General features: G+C 43.1%; 1 protein-coding gene across 1 annotated transcript in view; it reads left to right on the top strand.

Annotated features, from left to right (window-relative positions):
* ass1 (argininosuccinate synthase 1) overlaps positions 1-18227 on the top strand; it is a 60300-nt gene that overhangs the window by 15008 nt on the left and 27065 nt on the right. Inside the window, exon 8 of the mRNA XM_049486384.1 lies at positions 663-693. Coding sequence (XP_049342341.1) covers positions 663-693 — 31 coding nt within the window. The remainder of the gene's footprint in view (positions 1-662; positions 694-18227) is intronic.

The following is an 18227-nucleotide window of genomic DNA, read 5'->3' as shown; positions in this document are numbered from 1 at the left end:
GACAGATACTGAGCTGCTCGTTCACACTGTGAAGATACACCAGCAGCTCATTTAAGAGAACAGTAATGTTATTTTATTCTTTATTCTGTTTATTGTTGAGTTAAAAGTCGGATTTGTGCTCTGCTGTGTGTGTTTAATGAGTGGGGGTGTATGAGCGCTGGGAGCACCTATAGGAATGGACTTTGATGATTGACTGTTGTCATGGTTTTAATCAGTCAGTGGAGCTCCTATGAAGGAATGTACCTGAACACACCTCACTTCCAGACCACCACTGAGTTCTTCAGTGTAGATTTATTCCTAAACTCTGACCCTAACAGCGCGGGTGCAAGGCGTGAAAATAGACTGTTGACGGGTCACGGGGTGTAAGATAGCAATGATTCCCATAATATCCACTGGCTATTACTGTTCAAGTTTCAAAACGGTGAGCTTTTCTATTCTTTTACTAAGTAGTGAAAAATGATTGAGGCGTTTTGTTTATTGTTTGTGGTAATCGACCGTATGCTACAGATCCAGCAGAGAGAAATTAGACTGAGCAGTGCTGGAGTATCCTTTAGGCTTCATAATCTACAACAGTTATGTCCTGATGGCTTAATCAATACATTGAATGGTTTGTAGTTTGTAATGTACTGTATAGAGACTGACTCAATCTTTATTCCCCACAGCTACGAGTCTGGAATACTGGAGAACCCTAAGGTAAAAAGACAATATCTACATCTGAAATACATATATGTAGATTTGAGACCCTGTACCCTGTGTACTATATTACTAGTAGTACTGTGTCCCATGACTTTTGCCATGTCCTATAGAAGCTAAAGAAGGCTTAACACCAGGGGTGTCCAAACTACGGCCCGCGGGCAATTTGCGGCCCGTTTCCTTTTTTGGAGCGGCCCGCGAGGTATTTTAGAAATAGAATGAAAGTTGGCCCGCTGTTAAGCAGGTTTTTATAATGTGAGATTCAAAGTTTGAACGCTAGGTGTCAGAAACGGGCCAAAGAGACTAAAAGCGGAGAGAGTGCGCATTTCTAGCGCAGAAAAACAGGGCAAAGAGACTAAAAGCGGAGAGGGTGCGCATTTCTAGCGCAGAAAAACAGGGCAAAGAGTCTAAAAGCGGAGAGAGTGCGCATTTCTAGCCCAGAGAAACGGGCCAAAGAGTCTAAAAGTTGCCGTAATTAAGGAGTTTAATATTAAGAGACATCATGTTAAATTAAACATCAAATAAACATTAAATCTCAGTTTACACAACACTGTCAAAGATAAAGATAGTAAGTCAAGTAAAATGGTGTGTAAATTAAGTAATCAGGAAAAAGGTATTATTTAAAGTGGTATATTTCATTATTTGTTATAGCCACAATAAAAGCCACATTTGTTATTTATTTATTTATTAATTTGTTATTTAACTTAAACGCATTATCTTGGTCAACCCAGATCCAAAGCTTTTATCTAAACTCAGGCTCATGAATCAGACGGCTGCTGCTGCTGCTTAGAGTGAGCGTCCAGCTGAACCCAGGTGACCTCTGCTAACCCCTCACCACCCGCACCACCTCTCTCCAGCTTTATTTATCCTTTGTCTTTACCCTCACGGTGGGTCGTGCTGGGCTGCGGAGGAGCCTGGGACAGACAGACAGACAGACAGTGACCTGTCCTCACAGCGGCCCACGGTAATTTCTGATTTCATGGGAATGCGTGGCTCAGCTGGGCCTCCGGGCTGCCCGGCACTTCGGGGGCGACCATTGTCTGCCTCGGGCTACGACGTGGGAGGGGACCCATTTCAGGGTGACACCGTGACACCGAGATGTCACCGTTAACAGTACAGTACAAAGAGCTCCGTCACACAGGCATGTTACAGAGAGAGAGGGAGAAACAGAGAGAAAGACTGGAGGGAGTTCATGGTCCCTCTGTGAGAAAAGCTGAGTGGTGGACTGCTCATTCCACTAGTGTGTGTGCAGGAATGGGCACAATCAAATTGGGGCCAAACTAGTAAACTTGCAGGTTCCTGTATTTTATTTCAAGTTTTTGAAATATTTATATACAGCTCTGATAAAGAAATTAAGAGACCACTTCAGTTTCTGAATCAATTTTTCTGATTTTTGCTATTTATAAGAATATATCTGAGTAAAATGAACATTGTTGTTGTATTCTATAAACTACAGACAAGATTTCTCCCAAATTCCAAATAAAAATATTGTCATTTAGAGCATTTTATTGCAGAAAATGATAAATGGCTAAAATAACAAAAAAGCAGAGCTTGCAGACCTCAAATAAAGCAAAGAAAACAAGTTCATATTCATAAAGTTTTAAAGCTCACCTTCCGCGAAAATCCGATTTTTCTTGTTTTTTGTGGAATACAGTAGGTCTCTCCGAGTTGAATGTGTACACCTGCACATTAAACTGTTTTGCAGCCCCCATTGTCTGCAGGAGCTAAGCAAAGAAATCCCCCCCTCCCCCCCTCCGAAAAACGGGTGAATTTTGAATTATCTTTCTGCCTACGTAGGCAGAAACTCACAGACCAGCCCACCTTGGCTCGAGAAACTCCCAGAGGCGGAGCTGAAGCGACGCAACATAACCGCTCATCAGTTAGGAGGTGGGAGGCAGTGAGCGGCAGAGCGGTGGAGGGGCGTCGCAGTGCTCCTAGCCAATCAGAGGAGAGATATTTGCATGCTGTTTGCATGTATGAATATTCATGAGCAAAGCTGGAATCCGGTCATTTTGGACACACCCCTAAAACAGTCCATTAAAAAAGAGCTATACAGAGACACCTGAGCACTTTTTTTTTACAAAAACGGCTCACATGTCATTCATTCATACTAGAGACCACAACTAGACATTTTAAAATGAAAGAAAAAACGACGGAAGGTGACCTTTAAGAGTTCAGAAATCAATATTTGGTGGAATAACCCTGTTTTTTTTTTAATCACAGTTTTTATGCATCTTACCAACATGTTCTCCTCCACCAGTCTTACACACTGCTTTTGGATAACTTTATGCTGCTTTACTCCTGGTGCAAAAATTCAAGCAGTTCAGCTTGTTTTAATGGATTGTGGTCACCCATCTTTCTCTTGATTATATTCCAGAGATCGTGGGATTTCAACACTAATCAGAAGATAAAAGTTAAAAGGGACAATAAATGATTGAATGTTTAGGGCCCTATTTTAGTGATCTTTAGGTGAGCTTTTCACCATGCAATGTGCAGCTTGCTTTAAGGCGTGCCAGTGTGTATTTGCTATCGTAACAATAAGAAAAGTACACCATGCACAGCTTGAAACGGGCAAAAGGCATGTACTAATCATTAATACATTAATCATGGGTGTGTTTTGTGTGTAAAGTAAAATAAACCAATCAGTGTGTCACTTGCCATTCCCTTTATGAACCAGATGCACTCTGACTTTGGCAGATTGGTATTTTAATGGCGCAGAGCTTTTGTGCTTTTCAGCAGAGAATACTGACCCGCTTGTTAATGCTGTGAAGGTGCGTGAGCATTTGATTCATGGGAACAGCAATGTTATTTTATTTTATTTTTAGTATTCTGTTTATTGTTGATGTAAAGTTGAGTTTGTGCACTGCGGGGGTGTACAAGCGTTAAACTTCAAATTTTATTCATTTTTTCCCCAATTTCGCACAGCCAATTACCCAATTCACTCATTAGGATTCCCCCCATCACTAGTAATGCCCCAACACACCAGAAGGGTGAAGACTAGCACATGCCTCCTCCGATACATGTGAAGTCAACCACCGCTTCTTTTTGAGCTGCTGCTGATGCAGCATTGCTGAGTAGCCAGTGCGCTTGGAGGAAAGCGCAGCGACATCAACATCAACATCACACTAGGAGTGATTAGGGGAAAGAGCGCCATCTACTGTACCCACCCAGAGAGAGCAATGCCAATTTTGCTCCCTCTGAGCACCGGGAGCTTGATAGCAAAGCTGCATGAGCAGGGGTTCGAACCTAAATTGAATAACAAATGAGAAACATTAAGTTTAAATTTTCAGTACAATAAGATTAAGAAATTAATTTAATTAATTAAAGATCTAAAAAGATTTAAATTATATGTATTGAGGTATTAAAAAGGTCTTAAGAAGCATTAAACTTGACTTTTAAAATGGAACAAGAGCCCTGTCTTAGCTGGACTAACAGTTTATCCAGCTTGATCTGACCATCCTGTTGTTTTCAACAGTGTAATCATGAAATTGTTGAGTTATTAACCCAGGGTTCCTGTGGTTCCTTAAAAAGTTTTAAAATATTTTAAATTTACTGTAAGTTTGCTGTAGGAATTAAATTTTTAGATGGTGCGTTTAATGTCTGTGGGAAAACACGTACAGTGAGTTATTGGGAGATAACTAATGTTAGCATAGAGCTAGCTAACATTACCAGGAAGAAAACTAGGGTTAGCGTAGAGCTAGCTAACATTAGCGACGAGCTATCTAACATTACTGGGGAGAGAACTAAGGATAGCATAGAGCTAGCTTACATTAGCTGAGAGCTAGCTTACCTTACTGGGGAGACGAGTAAGGTTAGCGGAGTTAACATTAGTGGTTAGCTAGTTAACATACTAACATTAGCAGCGAGTTAGCTACATTACCGGGGAGAAAACTAGGGGTAGCGGAGAGCTAGCTAACATTAGCGACTAGCTATCTAACATTACTGCGCAGAGAGCTAAGAATAGCTTAGAGCAGGCTAACATTAGCGGAGAGCTAGCTAATGTAACTAGGGGTAGCGGAGTGCTAGCTAACATTACCGGGAAGAAAACGACCGGTTACTTGCGTAACCTCGGTTCTCTGATAACATGAGTGAGGTATCTCACTATGGGACTATGGGAAACGCCCTCTGGCGTGACAGACCACGGAAGAACCAATGACACCACGTCTGTTGGCAGACAGACCAATCACAATTGTGATAGGGGAGCGCCACCTCTTATAATACCCATCCCCTCGCTCCCCGGCCTCATTCTCGGCATGCTTTCCCCCGTGCCGTGCAAGAAGGGATTAATGGTGAGATACCTCACTCATGTTATCAGAGAACCGAGGTTACGCAAGTAACCGGACGTTCTCTTTCAACATTCGCTCAGTATCTCACTATGGGAGTGATCTAGACAACTCCCGTATTGCATGCCTCCCGAAGCCGTGCTGCCTGCCTAGAAATGGTTAAATAATGACGTTCTGACCTATACAGAATGCATGACCAGCTCCGCCAATCCTTTAACTATCTTGTTACACTGAGCACAGAGTGTGCCACTGGTGCTGCAGTGACGTCAAGCCGATAGAATCTGGCAAAGGTGTGCGGCGAAGCCCAGCTGGCAGCTGCACAAATGTCCTGTATTAACACCCTTAAAAAGGGCCCAAGAAGCAGCCATGCCCCTGGTGGAGTGGGCCCTTAGGCCTGATGGGGCCTGTTGGCCTCTGGCTTCATACGCTAAGCTGATGGCTTGCACCATCCAATGGGACAAGCGCTGAGAAGAAACAGGTTTACCCTGGCGGGGGACGGTCCATGAGACAAATAATTGGTCAGAGTCCCTGAACTCTTTAGACCTGTCTATATATGTACATAAAGCCCTGACAGGACACAGACAATGAAGCCGCTGCTCCTCCTCAGATGAGAAGGGCGGAGGATGGAAGGCTTTAAGATCCACAGTGGTACATGTATAAGCAGCATCCCATACCTTCGGTACAAAGGCTGGGTTGGTTCGCAACACCACCTTAGAGCCATGCGCGCTGAAATGTATGCAGGCCGGATGGATTGACAGAGCCTGGAGCTCACTTACTCGTTTAGCTGAAACTAAAGCGAGTAATAAAATAGTCTATCCTCTCTAGAGGTTCAAAGGGTGAAAGTGACAGAGCCTCTAGAACCAAGGACAGATCCCAAGGTGGAACCAAGGGTTTAGAGGTTGGATGCAAGTGACGTGCACCCTTCATAAAACGGCTTATTAAAGGGTGACGACCAACAGATAATTTATCAATTCCCATATGACAAGCTGAAATAGCGGCCAAATAAACTTTCATAGTAGAAAAGGCCTTGCCCTTATCCAACATGTACTGTAAAAAACACAGTATATCAGGGACAGAGCACTGAAAGGAAATAACCCCCCTCCTTTCGCACCAGCTCTCAAACACACGCCATTTCCTGTCATACAGTGAACGTGTGGATGGGGCTCTGGCGTTTTGGATTGTAGCAATGACGCTAGGGGGGAGATTCATAGCGCTCAGGTTCATCCTTTCACGGGCCAGACCCAGAGAGCTAGCCGACCTGGGTTGGGGTGAAAAATCTGACCCTGAGCCTGAGACAGCAAATCCCTGCACGGGGGGAGTGGCCACGGTTCCCCTGACAGGAGCTGAATGAGTTCTGCTACCCACAGCTTCCCTGGCCAGTGTGGTGCTATCATCAGTAAAGATAATCCTTTTTCTCGCACTCTGGCGAGAGTGGGAAGTATTAGGCTTAGAGGTGGAAACGCATACAGAAGCACGTTTGGCCACTCGTGGGCTAGTGCATCCACACCCAGCGGTGCATCTTCGTCCGTTAGGGAGAAGAACAGTGGGCACTGCTCGTTTGAGCGCGAGGCGAAGAGATCTACGGTAGCTTTGCGGTGTCTCTCCCAAATTTGCCTCCACTCCCCGTATAGGGGATTCCCCCTGGAGAGGAGATCCGCCCCCACATTCATATGGCCCGGCACGTCTGTCGCGCGCACTGATCCCAGATGCTCGCTGCTCCATAATATTAGCTCACGAGCTAATTTGAGCAGCTAATTGAGAGATTTTCGTCTCCAGGGCGTGAGCCAACTCTCCGAACGCTTGAGAAGATTCGATTCCTCTGAAGGGCGGGGGTTTCACTGCGAATTGGAGTCTGTAACCCTTGGTGACGGTTGTAAACACCCATGGGTGTACTGCGCATGCGCGCCAGGCCTCCGCGCAAACAGCGAGAGGTGACTGGCAGCACTTGCTCATTTGTGGGCCTCTGGCGCCCCCTGTGGGTTGCGCGGAGAACGATTTATGATTTTTGTGGAGAAAAGAATCTGCGCCCTTGGCAAACAGCCTGGATGCGACAGATGTGTTTTTATTTCGCTTGCATGAAAAAACATTTGAACATTTTGGTGTGTCTGGAGAACTGAACGGGCCAAAGCACACTCGGGGTAAACTGGCGCACATAACTTCCTCCTCTTTAACAGAGGGGGTGCGCTGGACTCGCTGAGGAGCATGCCAGAGAACTCTAAGTGCTGGCTGCTCCTTTTTTTTGGCGGGGGGTGTCCCCTAGGAGTTGCGTGATTTCTTGCCACCGTGGGGCTCGGTCGGCCGGTGTTTAGCGGCCGCTGCGGCGAATGACATTTTCCCACGTGGTCTGCCACCGGCCGGCTTGGTCTGAGGGTTGGTCACATGCTCAGGACCACGGCTCGGTGCCATTCTATATCCCTGCCGAAAACCTCTCGCGGGTGGCGGTGGGGGGGGGACGCATAGCGGGGGTCGGTCGTGGGGCGGGTTTGCGGGGAAGACACACATCAAATGCTTCTCCTTCTTTCTTGTGGAGATCGCATTTCTGACGCATAGCCGCTATGGCTGGACCGAAAAGTTCTTTAGGGTCCACTGGAGCGTCGAGGAGGTCCGCTTTCTCTCTGTCACTGAGACTGGATAAGTTCAGCCAGAGAGATCTCTCTCCCGCTACTGCCAAGCCCATGGTCCGGCCACTGCTCTGGACGGCACCACGTGACATGTGCAGGTTAAGGTCTGTAATGACACAGATCTCTTCCCATAACGCTGGGTTCGGGCTGCCCGCGTCCAGTTGTTTCCCCATCTCCTCTAATAGTTCCGCCTGATAAGCTGTTAAGAGCGAGGTCGTGTTGAGCGCCCTAACTGCCAGTGCGGAGGACTTGTAAATTTTCTGGTACATGGAGGCTGTGAAGCGTTCCAATTTCCCAGGGAGAGAGATGTTAGGGGACAGGGAAGTTTTCCTGCTCGGGCATAGGTGGTGAGCCACTGACTGCTCCACCACAGGAGGATTGGAGAGCCCGAGCTCTTCCATATCCTTAATATCCAGCTGAGAATAGCCCTTGACAGGTGTGCGGTGTGAGAAGGGTTTATCCCAAAAGCGTTTCATCTCCGCCACGCAAGCTGGTACAGAAGGGAGAAGCTGCTTACTCGGTGGTGAGCGAGGAGGCAGTCTCTTTCCGTCGTAAAGGTCCCGCTCAGAGCCCAGGTTGCCCTGGGATGCTGGCCATTCAATATTAAGTTTAGCAGCTGCCCTTTTACAGACTTCCAGCAAGTCCCAGTCGGGAAGGGGGGTTGGCTCGCCGCCCTGAGAGCTAGCTGGTCTGGATGATTTGGCGGAGGGGAGGATGGCGTCCTCCTCCTCATCCTCCGGGTCATCCTGAAGAAGGCGCGTGAGCGTCTCTTCATCCTCCTCTTCCTCCTCCAAGCCCTCTGTGAGGGTAGTGTCAAAAAGTGGAGGTAGGGGGGATTCCTCCTCCATAATTTCAGCCCAGCTGGGTGAGGCTAGCACCTCGCTAGCGTAGGTCTTCTTCGCGCTAGCGGGTTTCGGGTCAGCGAGGCTCGGGTCGTCTTTCGACGCAGCCGCAACGCGAAGCCGTCTCTCTAAATTTTTAGTCGGCATAGCCATTCAGTGAGCGCAGCTATCAGGATCTGCCAGTGCAGCTTGAGCATGCTTCACGCCCATGCACGCGATGCACATGGGGTGGGGGTCCTTAGCAGCGATGCTAGACCCACAAGCGGCCGGGCAAGGACGGGAAGAGGGACCCTCTCGGCTAGAGTCGGCTCTCTTGGCTGGAGAGGTCATATTGGGCTCGGACTAACTCGCCTTAACGCGGTAGGTTGTCCGTTATCGTAAACTTCGGATCGACCCGCGAGGGTTTATCCGTCAGCTTTAGCTCGCCTTGACGCGTTAGCTTGAGTTAGCTCGCCTTGACGCGTTAGCTTGAGTTAGCTCGCCGTGACGTGTTAGCTTGTGTTAGCTCGCCGTTACGCGTTAGCTTGAGTTAGCTCGCCGTTACGCGTTAGCTTGTGTGCTTGGACTAGTTTGCGTGAGCTAGCTAGTAAGCAGAAGGCAGCAGGAGTGACTCTGCTGTGTGATTTTACACTCAGCGTTAGAAGACTGATAACCGTATCCCACGTTCAACGACGAATCCTTGACAGTTCGTCTGTGAACTGATAGTAGAAAACAGCTATCCAGCCGCGCTGAGGGAGGTATGTGGTCTTCACGGGGAAGAAAGCGAGAATGAGGCCGGGGAGCGAGGGGATGGGTATTGTAAGAGGTGGCGCTCCCCTATCACAATTGTGATTGATCTGTCTGCCAACAGACGTGGTGTCATTGGTTCTTCCGTGGTCCGTCACACCAGAGGGCGTTTCCCATAGTCCCATAGTGAGATACCGAGCGAATGTTGAAAGAGAACTAGGGTTAGCGTAGAGCTAGCAAACATTAGCGACAAGCTATCTAACATTACTGGGGAGAGAACTAAGGATAGCATAGAGCTAGCTAACATTAGCGGAGAGCTAGCTTATGTTACTGGGAAGACAACTAAGGTTAGCAGAGTTAACATTAGTGGCGGACTAGCTAACATACTAACATTAGCGGCGAGTAAGCGACAATTACCAGGGAGAAAACTAGGGTTAGCGTAGAGCTAGCTAACATTAGCAACAAACTATCTAACATTACTGGGGAGAGAACTAAGGATAGCATAGAGCTAGCTAACATTAGCGGAGAGCTAGCTAATGTTACTGGGAAGACAACTAAGGTTAGCGGAGTTAACATTAGTGGCGGACTAGCTAACATACTAACATTAGTGGCGAGAAGCTACATTACCAGGGAGAAAACTAGGGGTAGCAGTGAGCTAGCTAACATGTTAACATGTTCTGCATCACAATGGAACAAAATTGAAAAAGAAAACTGATAACAATTGGGATACATTAAGTTTTGATTTTCAATACAATTAATTATTTTCTACTTCAGAAATTATGACTAAATTTTTGGGCCTTAATTCTATTTATTGAGGTCTTAAAAAGGTCTTTAAAAGCATTAAACTTGACTTTTAAAATGCAGCAAGAACCCTGCTGTAAGCTGGACTAACAGTTTAACCAGCTTTAACTGCCCAGCCTGTTGTTTTTTAGCAGTGTAATCATTAAAATAGTTTAGTTATTAACCCAGAGTTGATCAGTTTATTAAGTTTATCATTGTTGCTTAAGTTTTATTGTATTTTGAATGGCTGTTTATGATCTACAAAGGAAGCACTCTCCCTCTCTCCTCTCGTTTGACCCTTGCTGTGTCCTGCAGCTAAATTAGAAGTCATTAAATCAGCACCTCTGACCGAGTTAAAGACCCGCTGCCCATCCTTTATCCCTCAGCACGACCATCAGTGACCCACAGGAAGCGTATGAAAGGGAGGCGTTGTTGTTTGGTAAATACAAAGAAAGCTTTGGTGTGAGGTGGAGCCCTGAAGAGATACTGAAGATAAATGAAACGTGTATCTGAGCTGGTGGTCAGCTTACTGATGGGCAGCGGATGGACCACTCAATGCCCAGAGGGGAAGGATGCTGAGCTATGTGTGGTCAGTCATTTACCATTTTTTTTGGAGATCAGACGAGATATGTGGCATTTTTATGTCATTGAGAGATAGATGCACTTCTATTGATCTATAAGTAGAATATGGGAAATTGACAAAAGGCAATTCATGGGGTCCAATCGCAATACTGCTACTAGTGGAGCAGTTACCTATAAATCCTAAGCTACCCTGGTGAAAAAATAAATATAGTGAGAAATGTCTAAGTATGTTGTAAATATACTTAAAAATGTATGTAAGGGTTTATAAATGGTTTACAATTAGTTTATAAATGGTTACTAATTAGGTAGTAAATGCCTTAAAAATGATAAATAATCAGTTATAACACATACGTAGAAAGGACAACAATATAAGATGGCTGTGGGTTCACTATTTGGCAAACAACAGTCATTGTTGCCCTTTCTACGTATATGTTATAACTGATTATTATTTATTTTTAAGGCATTTACAACCTAAATAGTAACCATTAATAAACTAATTGTAAACCGTTTATAAACCCTTTATAAAGGTAGTCTTTTTTTAAAGTGGTACCAAAGTACATTAATATTATGCTTTTATCAAATGTTTAAAAGTAAACTTTAATCATACTTTTTCAAAAGTACAATATAGTGTATTTTACATAAATAGTATGTAAAAAAGTACATTTTAGTTTAATTTAATTCAATATACTTCTAAAATACTTATTTCCAAATATACTTTTGTACATTTTTAGCAAAGTGTGTTAAAAACAACTATTACAGTAATTCACTTATAGTACAATGTATCATGTAACTTGCTTACAGTAAGATTACAAATTACAAATTTACCCTAATTTTATTCACTGTATAAAACAGAACATGTATCACATCATTTTTAACAAAACGTCTGCATTGTAGATTATACTAAAGTCATCCAAACTATGATGAGAGACAAGTAAAACAAAAAAAGTGTTAAACAAACCAGAATATGTTGTATATTTTAGATTCTTCTCCTCTTGCTTAGATTATACAGTTTTGTACATCTCTGCTGGATTTTCTCATTCAGATTTATGAAGTAGAGTCATCTGGAATTCAGGCTTTCAGTTAACAGCTGTGCTGAACTCATCAAGAGTTAATTACTTGAATTTCTTGCCTCTTAATAAAGTGTTTGAGAGCATCAGTTAAAGTAAAGTAGTGAAGAGGTAGAGTTACAGGTATACAGTGAATAGTGAATATTTGAGTATGATGATGTTCTAATCCATTTTATGGGAAGAAAGAACTGAATCTTTAAGATTAAATGAAGGTCAGTCAATCCGAAACATTTTTAACAGATTTAAAAAACACCTCAAGCAACTCCAATACATACAATATTTTCCTTATTCTGGCGGAGGCACTTTTGTAGCTTATGTTGTAACTAAGTTATTTATAGTTGATAAAGCCTATAGGTTTGATTATTTGACGGGGATATCATGTTAATTTTGTGTATATGAAGGCTTCTTGTATTTTCTTTATCCTGGTTGAAGCACTTTTGTTTTAATCTGTTACAAAAGAATAAGAAGCTCTGCCTCTGTTGTAATATAAAGGTATTTACAGTGAGTCCAAGAAGTATTTGATCCCTTGCTGATTTTCTTAGTTTGCCCACTAATAAAGACACTATCCTTCTGCACTTTTAATGGTAGATATATTCTAACATGGAGAGACAGAATATCAAGACAAAAATCCAGAATATAATTTTAAAGAATATATTTTAATTAATTTGTATTTCAATGAGGAAAATAAGTATTTGATCCCTCTTGCCAAACACACTCAATACTTAGTGGCAAAGCCTTTGTTTGCAAGCACAGCGGTGAGACGTTTGTTGTAGTTAACCACAAGTTTAGCACACACACCAGGGGGAATTTTGGCCCACTCTTCTTTGCAGATCCTCTCTAAATCATGAAGGTTGGTGGGCTGTCGCTTGGCAACTCTGACCTTCAGCTCCCTCCATAGATTTTCGATCGGATTGAGGTCTGGCGACTGGCTGGGCCACTCCATGACCTTAATGTGATTTTTCTTGAGCCAATCCTTTGCTGTATGTTTAGGGTCGTTATCATGTTGGAAGACCCAACCACGGCCCATTTTCAGATCCCTGGCAGAGGGGAGGAGGTTGTCCCTCAGGATTGTGCGGTACATGGCTCCATCCATCTTCCCAGTGATGCGGTGAAGTAGCCCTGTACCCTTGGCAGAGAAACACCCCCAAAACATTATGCTTCCACCTCCATGCTTGACGGTGGGCACAGTGTTCTTGGGGTCATAGGCAGCATTTTTCTTCCTCCACACATGGCGGGTGGAGTTGAGGCCAAAAAGTTCAATTGGCCTTCTCCCAATAACTTGGTTCATCTTTCAAATGATCATTGGCATACTTGAGGCGCGCCTCCACATGTGCTCTCTTCAGCAGGGGTACCTTTCGGGCACTGCAGGATGTGAATCCATTGTTGCGCAAAGTGTTGCCAATTGTTTCCTTGCAAACTGTGGTCCCAGCTGCCTTCAGGTCATTTGCTAACTCCTGCCGAGTGGTTGCAGGACGATTTCTGACCGTTCTCAGCATCATTGCCACCCCACGAGGCGAAATCTTCTTTGGAGCACAGGGCCGAGGTCTGTTGATTGTCATGTTATACTCTTTAAACTTTCTGATAATTGCACCAATAGTTGTTACTTTCACATCCAACACCTTACTAATCTTTTTGTAGCCCATTCCAGCTTTGTGAAGGTCAACAATTCTGACTCTGAGGTCCTGTGACAGCTCTTTGGTTTTACCCATGTTGGAGACTTGAAATCTGTGTGATCTGTCTGATTCTGTGGACAGGTGTTTTTCACACAAGTGATTAGTGAGAACAGGTGGCTTCAGGTCAGGTAACAAGTTGATTGGGAGTGTCTAACTGGTCTGTAAAAGCCAGAACTGCTAATGAATACTAAGGGATCAAATACTTATTTCACTCCATGAAATACAAATCAATTAATATATATTCCTTAGATTTATTTTCTGGATTTTCTTTTTAATATTCTGTCTCTCCATGTAAGAATACATCTACCATTAAAAGTATAGAATGATCATGTCTTTATTAGTGGGCCAACGAAGAAAATCAGCAAGGGATCAAATACTTCTTGGACTCACTGTATATTGGTAATATGTGTATATAGGTTATAGGTTTATGTTTGAGAGGGATGTCATGTTTTTATTTAGCTATATAAAGTATTACATAGTTTTTGTGTGGGGAGGTTTCTCCTCTAAATATTTTTTTTAGACAGTAGTAGGTACACATTTCCATTGCAGGGATTCTTAGCAGTTTTTCAGAGGCCTTTTTTTATCTATAACAAAATTATATTGTATTGATCGAAATTAAGGAATATATAAATTTTGGCCTTATCTGTGTGTGTTTTTTTTTTTTTAATACGGTATATCTAATCTTTTCATTCATTATTCTGGCCTTAAACCAGATATTTGTGATGGTACTTTGGAACATATTCGTGAACATATCTGAAGTTCTTCTTGTGTTTTTTTTTTTTTTTTTTTTAAACATTCCTGTTCACTAAAATGCAAAACACAACCTCGGATCTACAACCCCCCCCAACCCCCCCCCCCCCCCCCAACTTCTCAATTTACCAGCAACTCGCCCCGAGATAGAGAGCGGCAGTGAAAAGACAGGGCGATTTAAACGTCACTTCCAATCCAGTGCCCAAATTTCTCCGCTTTACCTATCATTCGCATCCCTCCATCTTTTTTTTTCTCCTCCCTCCTTTCCTTCTTCCCCCCTCTTTATTTTACCTCTCCCCTCTTGCTCTCTGCCTCTCTCTCCCTCACTTTCAGCTGCGGGGGCTTTGATTGAAAGGCAATGAGGCAGCTAACGTGTGGAAAGCGAGAAATTTACTTGCTCTAAGTTCATGCGGCGGCCCTCTCTTTCGGGGGGTGCACATTCAGCCGCCTCCGAGGACAACAATATGGGCCGGCCCGGATAAAGAGCCGCCGAGCGAGCCGCCTTAGCGCAGACATGATGGCGCAGTTCACGGACCATTTGCCACCAATGCTCCCCCGCTCTCTCCCGCTCTCCCTCTTTCTCTTCTACCTGCCTCGGCCTCTCTTTCAGGGCCCGCTCCACCTGCAGGGGGTTGGAATTGAAATGCATTGATCTGGTCACATTCTATCCATCCCTCCTTTTCTCTCTCTTTTTTCCACCTCTATACACACCCTCTATATTGTGCGGTGAGCTTTGTCCACGTTAAACTTCGGCCCGAGACTATATGCTGGCCATTGGTCACTCTCCATAGGTAGTAAAACGCTGGGGTCGGGGGTGCTGGTTCTTGGGAACTCTTTGATTTAATCCAGAAGTTGAGAGACAGCTTAAGAATTTGCACCAAAATGGACAAAATTTGTAGCCAGCACTGCTCTGGATCACTTTACATACAGTAAAGGCCAAAATTTTAGACACACCTTCTCTTTTTCAATGCGTTTTCTTTATTTTCATGACTATTTACATTGTAGATTCTCACTGAAACTATAAATGAACACATTCATTAAAAATATTATATTCTAGTTTCTTCAAAATAGCCCCTCTTTGCTCTGATTACTGCTTTGCACACTCTTGGCATCATTCTCTCAATGAGCTTTAAGAGGTGGCCACCTGAAATGCTTTTCCAACAGTCTTGAAGGAAGGAGTTCCCAGAGGTGTTTATTAGCACTTGTTGCTCCTTTGCCTTCTTCACTCTGTGCTCCAGCTCACCCCAAACCATCTGGATTGGGTTCAGGTCCGGTGACTGTGGAGACCAGCTTATTTTTTTGTTAAGAACATAAAACTCCACATGTGTTCATTCATAGTTTTGATGCTTCATTGAGAATCTACAATGTAAATAGTCATTAAATAAAGAAAACGCATTGAATGAGAAGGTGTGTCCAAACTTTTGGCCTGTACTGTATCTCGAATGCTCCCTGCGTTAATAACTTAGCTGCACGTGGACCACTAAGGTACGAATGCAAGACTCGAAAGCTGTGTTTGTGATCATTTTAGTTGAAGCTCAGTTTCAGTTAGATTACTTGTTCAGGAGAATGTTAGTCAGCTCTGTCAGATCTGTCAGAACTCAAACTCAAAAAGTTCCTATTCATAAAGTTTTAAGGGTTCAGAAATCAATATTTGGAGGAATAACCCTGGTTTTTAATCACAGTTTTCATGCAATTTTTTTGGCATGTTCTCCTCCACCAGTCTTACAAACTGCTTTTTTGGATAACTTTATGCCTTTTTGCTACTGGTGTAAAAATTAAAGCAGTTCAGTTTGGTTTGATGGCTTGTGATCATCCATCTTCCTCTTGATTATATTCCAGAGGTTTTCAATTTGGCAAAATTTAAGAAACTCATCATTTTTAAGTGGTCTTTTATTTTTTTCCAAAGCTGTATATTTATTTATTTTTTCTTGAGCTAGACACTGTCGGCTACAGTGGCTACAGTGTTTAGCCTATAGCTTACATCAGCATTTAACGTATAGTAAACATCATCTATAGCAATATAATATCATTTAGAGGTGTCACAAAAGCAACACCATCTCTGTTAAAGCAACATCAGCCACCTAGGTATTTCAGAACGGTTCACTTACTTTTTCTAGCCTGCAGTTTGGATAGTTGCACAGTGTTTTTTTTTGCCAGTGTTAAATCAACACCTACAGTATTCCATTTTAACACTTTAACACTTGTTTATTTGTATAGAAACCATATTCTATATCTTTTTATTAATGCAGAAATCCAGGTCATTCTTAACGGTTCACTTACTTTTCTAGCAACAGCTATTTAAAAAAAAAATCTGATACGCCGTATATACACATGGCATATTCCTTTATTCAAATGAGAGTTGCAGATTTGCTAATGCGAGCGTCAAAGTGCAGAAAACTGGGAGTAACTTGTTCCATCAGGTCTGATTTTTACCCTGGACTGCACCGGGCGGCTTTTAGGACAGTCGTTTTCCCCCCGCACTCGTTCATTGTCTTATCTTGTGACAGAGTGTGCCCAAGCAGAAAATAAAAGTGCAGTCAGGAACGGCGTTTAGTTAAAAGGGAAGGTAAAGAGCGGCCGGGCGCTCGGCGGCCCCCGGGGGGAGATTAGTTATCGAGTGATGATGTTTGTCTGGTAAAGGTTTCCATTTAAATGCACCCAGTGGTTATTTTGCATAGTTCCCCTGCAATTTGCCTCAGCTCAGGACGCATCGACTGCTGCCTCACAGTAATGTCGGGTAATTGGCAGGGGGTGCCAGCGTCCGCTGACTGACACCCCGCCTCATGCAAATACAGACACACACACACACACACAAATGCAGGAGACAGGAGATGCCTGGCTCTGCCAAGTGGAAATCTGAGTGAAGATATTTAAAAGGTCTGTCCAAATCCTGCATTTCTCTATTCAGAATCAAAATCACTTTATTTCGCCAAGTATGTTACACATACGAGGAATTAGTCTTAGTGAGAGCAACACGTGTATGAAATGTAACAGATACACAGACTTTTAACAAACATTAACTTACACTACGAAAGAAGGTACAATAAACAATACATAGAATAAGAATATTGTTCAAAGCAGGGTGTGAACTATGAGGGGTATTGTAGTCCCAATTAAGACTTAAGATTTCAACCCCCCTCAAAAGGGGAAAAAAACATAGTTTGGGGGGGTATACTTCTTGCATATAATGTTAAATACAACAATGCAATTCAATTCCTCTCGTTTATTTGCCTGCTGTATCGTTATTGGTCTTAAGGTACACAAGCTGCTCAAGCTACAGCATTACGTGTAAGTAAAGTTAGCTTTCTATCTACTTAACTTTCTTAAATGTGCACTTTAAATACACTTTTCCTTACATAAATAACTCACATGAATTTGCTACGCCACCTTGATGCTGCTAAATGCTGCTAATTTACCATTCAACCTTAAATGCTGCTGTGGCGGCATACAGGCTTCAGGCTGTAGATATCATTTTTGGAGCTTTTAAGGTGGGACAGAACATTTTAAATGTGAATCCACGTTCTGTTTTATATGGACTGTTTGTGATTTCTGCACGATCTAAGCAGAAATGTCTAAAACTGTTAAAACACTTTATCATCTACTAACTGCAGTCTAAAAAAAGAAATGTGTTTTAACATAGATATTTTTTTTAAGTTTTATTTTAACAGTTTTAATTAAACTGTTAAGCTGGAAGGGAAATGTGTTTTAAGGCGGAAGGGAAACTAAGAAGCTGCAGTAAGTAGACCTAGTGTGAAAGTAGTTACTCAGATGAGTAGTTTTAAAGTAAACTGGTGTATTACAATTTTTCAAGGTAAGACTTAATTTCAGTGTCAAAATATGTGGATGAGAAGGGACAAAAGCCTTATCTACAGGGATTTTCAGACCAATTGGTACTTTTGACAGTGTGGGCAGTGTGCCAAGTCCTGCTGGAAAATGAAATTCACATCTCCATAAAAGTTGTCAGTAGCAGAGTGAAGCATGAAGTGCTGTAAGATTTTGTGGGAAAACTAAACTGCACTGACTTTAGACTAGATAATAAAACACAGGGGATCAACACCAGCAGATGACATGTCTCTCTAAACCATCACTGATTGGTGGAAACTTCACACTAGACCCAAAGCAGTTTGGACTGTGTGTCTCTCCACTCTTCCTCCAGACTCTGCTCCCTTGATTTTTCTAAAATAAAATGTAACATTTACTGATGATCAGT

Source organism: Astyanax mexicanus, chromosome 1 (assembly GCF_023375975.1).
Source record: "Astyanax mexicanus isolate ESR-SI-001 chromosome 1, AstMex3_surface, whole genome shotgun sequence".
NCBI lineage: Eukaryota > Metazoa > Chordata > Actinopteri > Characiformes > Acestrorhamphidae > Astyanax > Astyanax mexicanus.
Note: the sequence above shows the minus strand (reverse complement) of the source record. Positions and strands in the feature narration are given on the sequence as shown.